Source organism: Thunnus albacares, chromosome 7, assembly GCF_914725855.1.
Source record: "Thunnus albacares chromosome 7, fThuAlb1.1, whole genome shotgun sequence".
Lineage (NCBI taxonomy): Eukaryota > Metazoa > Chordata > Actinopteri > Scombriformes > Scombridae > Thunnus > Thunnus albacares.
Genome location: NC_058112.1, coordinates 25,117,041 through 25,126,137, shown reverse-complemented (window position 1 = coordinate 25,126,137; position 9,097 = coordinate 25,117,041). Strand labels below are relative to the sequence as shown.

The 9,097-nt window shown below is 39.7% G+C and overlaps 1 protein-coding gene across 2 annotated transcripts; it reads left to right on the top strand.

Moving 5' to 3' along the window:
* Positions 1 to 322: 322 nt before the first annotated feature.
* On the top strand, positions 323 to 4,511 carry avpr1aa (arginine vasopressin receptor 1Aa). Of its 2 annotated transcripts, XR_006404299.1 has the most exons (3): positions 323 to 1,420; positions 2,286 to 2,629; positions 3,113 to 4,511. XR_006404299.1 is itself a non-coding variant. In XM_044357660.1 (2 exons), exons 1-2 carry the CDS (start codon positions 472 to 474, stop codon positions 2,567 to 2,569), a joined length of 1,233 nt encoding a protein of 410 aa, XP_044213595.1. In that variant the 5' UTR covers positions 325 to 471; the 3' UTR covers positions 2,570 to 4,511. The 2 variants fall into 2 exon arrangements, 1 of the variants encoding a protein (XP_044213595.1); XM_044357660.1 differs by having other exon boundaries at positions 325 to 1,420; positions 2,286 to 4,511.
* Positions 4,512 to 9,097: the final 4,586 nt, after the last annotated feature.

Sequence of the window (9,097 nt, the reverse complement as noted above, 5' to 3'; positions counted from 1 at the left end):
AGCAAGACAAAAAGAAGAAAAACATACCACAAATAAATACTTTTGTTGTCGTTTTTACACATTTTATTAAATAAGGCACTGATATCAGTGCAATATCAATAATTTTTGTTATGTTCAAACAAATTAATTTTCACTGTAAACTGATTAAAAATGTTACATAATTCCCTACAGAGCGCACATATCTTGTTTAAGGAATAATGTGTACCTTAGATCACGTGTCACCTCAACAAATAACTTTTTGAGGTCTTCTGGTCTTTTAAGGTTTTTAAGTCTTATTTTTTGCAGTGCATCCACTTTACGCACACGCCGCCTGAAATTTGATTCGAGTTTAAAAAGCCCCGACAGCAGCCACCAGCCGCAGAGCGACGGGTTCCCCTCTCTGAGCATCAGGTAGCTCCATATAGGGATCTGAGAGGCACTTCACAGCCCCTCTGGCACTGTATCTACTAGGGCGCACAGAGGGGCAGTGCCATGCACACTCCTGACTATGCGCTGCTCCTGAGCGGGGGCAACCAGTCTCTGGCTTTCAGTTCAACTTATGACCTAACGATGGGGACCATTGGGAACAACACCGTCCACCCGAACGGATCCGATCCGTTCGCGAGAAACGAGGAGGTGGCACAAATTGAGATAATGGTCCTGAGCATCACCTTCGTGGTTGCTGTGATTGGGAATGTGAGCGTCCTGCTGGCCATGTACAACACTAAGAAGAAGATGTCGAGGATGCACCTTTTCATCAAACACCTCAGCCTCGCAGACCTGGTGGTCGCCTTCTTCCAGGTGCTGCCGCAGCTCTGCTGGGAGATCACCTTCCGTTTCTATGGTCCAGACTTCCTCTGCAGGATAGTCAAGCACCTCCAGGTGATGGGGATGTTTGCGTCCACCTATATGATGGTGATGATGACCCTGGACCGTTACATCGCCATCTGCCACCCTCTGAAAACCCTCCAGCAGCCCACCCAGCGCTCCTACATCATGATTATCTCCACGTGGATGTGCAGCCTGGTTCTCAGCACTCCGCAGTACTTCATCTTCTCACTGAGCGAGATCAAGAACGGCTCGGATGTCTACGACTGCTGGGCGTACTTTATCGAGCCGTGGGGCGCCAAGGCGTACATCACCTGGATAACCGTGGGCATCTTCCTGGTACCGGTGGTCATTCTCATGATGTGCTACGGGTTCATCTGCCACAGCATATGGAAAAATATCAAATACAAGAAGAGGAAAACGATGGCTGGTGCTGCGAGTAAGAACGGGATGATTGGAAAGAATTCAGTCAGCAGCGTCACAACTATATCAAGAGCCAAACTGAGGACTGTTAAAATGACTTTTGTGATAGTTTTGGCGTATATTATATGTTGGGCGCCGTTTTTCATAGTACAGATGTGGTCTGTGTGGGATGAAAACTTCCAGTGGGCAGGTGAGTGCTGAGGAAAATCAAAGAGATGTTTATTAACCATCACTGAATTTAAAATTGTAACAGCTTTAGGGATTACTCGATACATCGCCAAAGAATAACAGCACAGAAAAGGCACTTGGTCACTTACCACAAAAAGAAAAACTTACCGTGCGTAAAGAAAACTCCAAGTGCGCACAGCCTTTACGCATGAATGTATTTGGCACACAAAACATAATATGCGTAAATAGCGTGCATATGAATCAAAAAGTAGAAAATGAAACTTGTTTACAAGCCACTCCACATACATTAAACAGCAGAATGCAGCATTGCGAGCCTTCAAAAATTTCTCTGCAGAAACGCTCTTGTTAAAAGTTTATCAGGAGCGTCCCATGATATCATCACTTTAGTCTCAGCATTTTCTTAAATAATAATAATTTTAAAAAAAAAACTAAAGAATTTCAGCCTCCTCAGCTATGAGCTTATAAAAACGTCAACACCTTTCATTGCATTGTAAGATTAATCTTCAATTCTGTGTAACATATTTATCTTGGTACACAATTACTGCTATTTGCCTCAGTTTTTTTATGCTGTTTGAACATTTCTGGGACTGATTCAACATGCCCAGCATTCAGACTGCTGCACTAATATCAAGAAAATTAGACTTGATTCGAAACAGTTATGAAGCAAGTTTGACATGCAACTGAAACAATAACTCTTGTAACCCAAACTTTTTGAACTATTGGGCAGATTTTCTCTTCTTTACAGAAAAATTAGGTTTTACATTTCACCACCAGATGAACTGACTTAGGCATTTCTGCAGCCAAGCCTGTACCAGATGTTTTGTGGATTAATCATCTTTTTCCTCTTCCCTCTCTCTGTTCTCTAGATTCTGAGAACACAGCAGTGACTCTGTCTGCGCTCCTTGCCAGTCTCAACAGCTGCTGTAACCCGTGGATATACATGATCTTCAGTGGTCACCTTCTCCAGGATTTTGTGCACTGCTTCTCCTGGTGCCACAAAATGAACACTGACTTCAAGAAAGAGGACTCAGACAGCAGTCTCCGCCGAACAACACTGCTGACTAAGATGACAAATCGGAGCCCTACTGGCAGTTCTGGCAACTGGAGAGAACTGGACAACTCTCCCAAGTCCTCCATTCAGGCGGAGTAAACACGCAGCTAGGCAACACTGTTTACTGGGGTGGGAAATGAAACATGCCCAGCAGCGAAGGTACACATATATCAACTGATCTTAACTTTGAACATGACTGACAGTGACTGAATTGTCCACCAGACTCCAAAACTATAAAGCAGATCAAGTTTTTTGCATGGGAAAGAAACAGAGATTGGGGTATAGACTGAGAATTTGCAACAAGGACAGAAAATATGAACATGTTCGCTGTGTTTTCTTGCTGTACTCTGTGTGCAAACATGTTCTTTTTCACATCTCCTCTGCAAAAATTTAAAAAAAAAACATTGGGAAAGGAAGTGAAATTTCTAAAAAGCCACATACACTCATAAAATATCATGTTTTCATATCTCCGCAATTGTAAAAGCACTAGATGCTGACACTTACCTTTTGACATAATTTTGTTAAATTCAGTTGTAATACTTGGAGAGCCTGAAGTTTTCTTGGAGTCCTAACATGATTTCTTTTAGAGAGCACTTTTCCAGGAATACTGACGCTTTTACTGGTGGTTATGTTTCCCTGCAGTGAACGGCAAACACCCTTTCCTCTTGGACTGTTTACAAAGATAAACCTTACATGGCAGCCTGGAGGTGTGCGGTGGTGAAAATGACTCTTCCAGACCGCACGTCTCTAAGTAACTGAGACAGTCACCTCATCCTTTGTGTATAGCTGTCTACTTTATTATTTTTTCTTGGAATCAGATTTTAGTGGGTTATGTAAAAAAGATTCAAACCATCCTTTCCTTTAACCTGTCACAAAAAAAGAGGAATGAAGGGTTTAGGCTGCATTTATACATTGGGCCCTTGCATGCATCCGCATTTTTTATCATTTTTTTTCATGTTGCAGCAGGCGGCCCTTTGTAAGGATCCTGGTTTTCATTTCTGTTCAGCAGAGGCATACAGGAACCCTTTGAAAATAGCAGAACTTTCACCGACACACACAGATGGGTGTGTAGGGGCTGGCGGGGGTTTTGATGAAGTACGATTGGCCACAGTTGGAGGAGTCTTCCTACCGAATCACAGACCTCTCCCATTGGCTTCCACGAAAATGTTGGGGAAACGCTCACAAATTCCACACACACTACATCAACACGCTTCCTGGTGGGGTTTTTTTTTTGTTTTTTTTTTTGCCTGACATCCTGCACCATGGGGGGGTGGGGTGGGGGTCTGTGTTTGGACTTCATTTGCACTCCAGACAAAAACAATTTCCTGCACATTAATGTGATTTGCAGCATTGTGATGTTACTCAGACCACCCTGTACATAGTATTGAGACATTTCTATCTGAATGTATAGTGTATTTGTACAGAAATGGCACTTAAATATCTGTAAATAGGAACAATATATGTAAATCTGGTCAACATGAATTCTATTTGTCTGTAATGGCTTGTGCACATTGAAAATAATCTAAAAGTCCTATACATATATGTTGAAATATACATATTGATGTACAGAATATTACACTGGCTTTGCCTCCTGTTTTGACAACCACAACACGGATGATTTCATTCATTAGCACAGTTGCAACACAACCATAGATTTGATTGATTTTCTTTTATTTTAATGCACACAAAGTGCCCAACCCTCATGGGTTTACACCAAAAGTACAGTAGGAATCCCTGGTGTTATTTTTGCTGAAAGTTGAGCAATTTCAAACTTATACTGTATCTCTAGCCAATCTAAGACTAATAAGCACTAAAAACATACCAAGCTCCAGGATTATGCAACGGTATGACCCTTCAGTTGAGAATAATGTGAAAAGGAAGACAGCTCATTTAATGAGACACTCCCTATCAACAAGCTGTCCAGCCCCACACAACATGTGAAAGTCTTGCTTCAACTGATGATATATTAACAGATACTGAAATAGCCTCCCAGAATGTAAATGTAGTTTTAAAAAGTAGCAAATAAAATTGTCAAAACATTGTTTTTTTTCTGGATAAAGTAACAACATCATTAAATTAAAGTGCCAGTCTACCCATAATCACCAGACAAATATTTTCTCACTTACTTCTGGTGGTACTTAGCCATGCAAACAATGTCTAACTTTCTGTTATCTGTCTCTAAGATTCCCTTAGCCAACCCAAAAAACAGCTGAGAGAGAGAGAGAGTGAAAAAGAGAGAGTGGAAACACGCAGTGCTACATGCTAAAATTGCAGCACACTAAATTTGCCGATAGTTTACTTACATTTCCAACTGCTCAAAACACCTACAGTAGCAGGTAATGTGCATGGCTTGTACCTCTCCAAAGTGGGGAAAAAGAAAAAACTTTCACCTGAGTTTGGTGGTGGACTTGATAGGCATGGAGACTTACTGGAGTCTTCCCTGATAACTGGCCCCCCCAATTAGCCCAGCGCATAAGTGACATGAGAGTGGTACTGATCTTCTCATCTAACTCTCGGAACAAAGAACTCTACTAAGCGCATTTTCCAAAATGTCAAACTATTCCTTTAACAGCATATTTTTCCAGAGACAATGTCTGGGTAACTCTGGATGACACACAACACACTGTCAGTAGTACAGAGCATTTCTTTGGTAGAGAGTCGTTCCAAGGAAAACTGTTTACAGCAAAGCAAATGAATTATCCGGAGTGTTCCATTACTTACACTAAATTGATGTGGAGCTAGAAATCCAAAGACAAAAAAAAAAAAAAACCTGGACAAATAAAACCAAACCTGCATGGCCGGATACCACTGGAGGATAAGTGAGGAAAATATGTTTTGTAATTTGGGTGAACTGAGCCTTTAACCGTCTATTGGATTCAATCAGGCATGTAATTTGATTATTTAATGATAATATTGTCTAATTGCGTTATTAAATCCTTCTATTTCTTGCTGAAAAAATGTGTTGCACCTCTTATGAAATCATAATGGTGTAATGTAATAATGCAGTGATATCATATCATCAGCAACTTTTATATCTTTATGGCATCATTAGCTCATTTGAAAACCATTTTCTAATATTGTAATGAATGATTAATTTACCTGCCATGTATCACATCATCGCACATCCTGCATGATGAAACAGTATCAACCATTTTTCAAGGTTTCCCTGACAGTAATTAAATCATCCTACGCCTCTTGATCCTGTGTGGTTCAGTTTATCTTTGACCATCTGACCTTATAACATAAATGGTCTGATAATCATATCACAGAGACATATGGGAGGGGAAGTCCTATAAGCAATTATGTGATTCCTTTAAATAAGGTAGAGTAAGTAAATACCTGCCATATAATGCAGAACAGAGGTGGTTGTTATCAGTAATAAAAAAGAAGAATAAAACAAGCATCAGCCAATCCTGGCTGGTATCAACTGGGATCATTCAGCTAAGATCTCTACTTAAGGAGTATGTCTGTAGGCTTGATGGGCATGTCTCAAATTCCCAGTGCAGCAGCCGCTCTGCATCTCATTAGACATGCCAATCATTAAGTAGCCTCTGAAAAGCTGCTCATGCTAACATGATCTTGGCTTAGGCCATCAGTCAGCGTCTAGACTGAACAAATACTTTACAAGGCAATGATTGAGTTTCTCCAGAGAGTTTGACAAACTATGACTCCAAAATAGACAGAGAGGCTCATAAAACAAGTAGCGTGGCCATAAAAGTGGCTCTTTGTACCAGCACAACACTGAATTTTCTGCTCATGAAAAGAGACACATTCATTCCATTCAATACATTTATGTGTCTGTGAAATAAAATATATATGAGCTCCGTGACAATTTATCAGTTTCATCACAGGTTTCATTGCGTTTTGATGGACTAAAACAAAAATCTATCAGAAAATCTATTTCTCTACACTTTCCCTTGTTCGTATAATATAATATGTACTGAGCTGGAAGACAGATAAATGTAGTAAGACAGATAAATGGATCTGACAGAGGTCTGTGAAGAGCATAGAATTCCTCAGCCACAAAAACCATCATATTCTTTGCGCCCTTTGTGTGTTTTGTATATCAATACCTCGAGCAAAAACAGAGGTGGCGGCAAGTGAGGAGTCGAACAAAGAAGCAGAATTGATCAGAGATCTGAGCTGCGCACACATATAAAGGTCATTGTTCCCTGAAATAGCTATGAAGAATGATTTCACACATACTGTCTCTAATGCCTCTCAGGCATTCAACATGACTTCAAGCAGCAGTTAGCTGTTTCTTGGCAAACATATCCAACTTCCAAGTGGTTGAAAAGAAACTGAAAGAATGCCAGCACTCACAGAAAAAAATACTTAGTCCATAGAATAGGATTTGAGGTTGCTTAATGGAGTTGTCTTCAAGGCATTCTTTAGACTAGAAAAACATTTTGGTTGTGTATCATGTGGGACTCGCGCCAAGAAGATCCATGCTTCCTTTCTAAGTAAACAACTTCCACCATGTTTTTCTTACAGGAAACAAGTCCTGTTTTCTGTTACAATTTAGACAATTGTGTCCACAGCTGGCTTCCCTCCACCTGACACTCTGGCCTTTCCTCCATTCAATACAGAAACTGTTATTGGCAGAACAGTGTAAATGAAACAGGCTAAAAAAGTCTGACAAGTGTTTACAAACTTGCTCATCTGGCAACAGTGATGATTTTTTAACAAATAGAGATGTGCATTTTTTTTGGCTGAATTAGACTACTGTTCGTCAGAGGTAATTTAACAAGCCAGATTTGTTGGTTCAGTGAATTAGACATCAACATGTCTTTAATACAGGAAGTTCTTTCAGCACTCTGATCAGAGGAATTAGGTGAGATGAGGCTCTCTCGATGTATCTGTCTCCATTACATGCAACTCCCCCTTCCTGCTCCATTGTTCTCCTTCCATCGTCCTTGAAAATAACACACATTTCTATTTACTATTGTGTTGTTTAATCACTCCCCTGAGGTCATTCGTTTCATGCAACCAACAAGCAACGTCTTAAAAATGCTGGTACACAAAATCTGGACACTGATCAAACATTATTATCCAAGAATTGTCACGTCCCGACAGCGGGTGACGCACCTAGTTTGTTGTGAACGGCTTGAAAATGACCAACAAAATCATGTTTTGGAACAAAGAAAAATAACTGTACATTCACAATGTTGCCACCCCCTCACCCCCCCGAGGGGGCAATTGATAACTGCTGCTGTAGAGCTAGTCCTAGTTTCATAACCCAGAGGATATTTGCTCAGCATAACCTCTTTTTTTTTCTTGGTGAATATACATTGTCATCAAAATGTTTTTGCTTCACACAATCTGAACTGTGTCGATTCCACTTGCAGCTGTCAGCATATTTGTTTGGTCAGGTCAGTATCTGTAAGTTATTGTTTCCTATAACCAAAAGGTCTGAGGTCCTGTACAGGGACACAATGAATGTGCAATTTCATGTTTCTCTTTGCTAATATTTCACAGGAACAACAGAATTATTCATGAATTAGTGAAGTACAAATAGATAGATACAATAAAATAACTGGCAAAACACTGCCAAACACCTTACTAATGCTAATGATGGATGATGAATATTATTCACAACAAATTACTCAAGTAGGAAGTAAAAATATGTTACACAGACCACAGCCAAAATAGTTTACAACAGAAAATTACAAATGATTGTTAAATGTCCACGTTAGCATCCAATAGTTGTTAACATGCATATTACTATGCTAACATTTGTGCAGTAGCAATGTTAGTCTTCCGCTCAAGTACAGCAACAGCTGACTCCGTTTAGATTGATTAGTTGAGCCTCGTTAGACCCTGATAAATTGAGTCTGCAGCCGTGTCCTCGAAATTACGTTTGTACGCTTCTAAATAGTTTTGGCGTTTCGTAGGAATTGCTGCTTGAATTATGTTCACTAGCAAAGATTTTTGGAGTCAATACATGTTTTTGTTCTCTGGAGGTCGTGGGTGTACAAAGCACAGGACTTTGACACCAGAGAGTGGGATTTGTGTCCTGCATGTTTTTAGGCATAGGTTATAAAAACACTTTGGGAAAGTATGTTGCTTGGTGAAGGTTAGGAAAAGATAGCATTTTAGGTTACATAGTGAAAAAGTTAACATGTCCTGTCTCACTGGCTAGGTTTCCAACCAAATGCTGCGAAAAATTTGAACAGAATTTCCAAAAAAATAATGAGCATTTTTATCCACTGCTGTTATGCGAATATTGGGAGTTGGCTTGTTGAGATAAACAGGTGGTGGCCTAATTTTCCACTTGGGGGCCATTAATCCATTGCAGAAGAAACAAGATGACGTAATAAAATGAGTGCCAGTCAATGTCACTAGAATTCCTCTTTATATACAGTCAATGAGATTCTTCCTCTTGTTTTTTCTTTTTTTCTTTTTTTTTTGTCCGATTTTATTTGCCTCATAGCAGTCCTGAAATTTAAAATCTTGGTTGAATCATGTGAATTTACACTTGTAACTTTGCTTTGAAAAGTGCTGTATAAGTAAAGTTTATTATCATTATTATTATTAAAATAGTTACATAAAAGTGAACACATCCAGTTTTATGCCAGTGTTGAATTTTTCAATGTTTGAGCAAGACTTTTATCAGTGGTATAAATA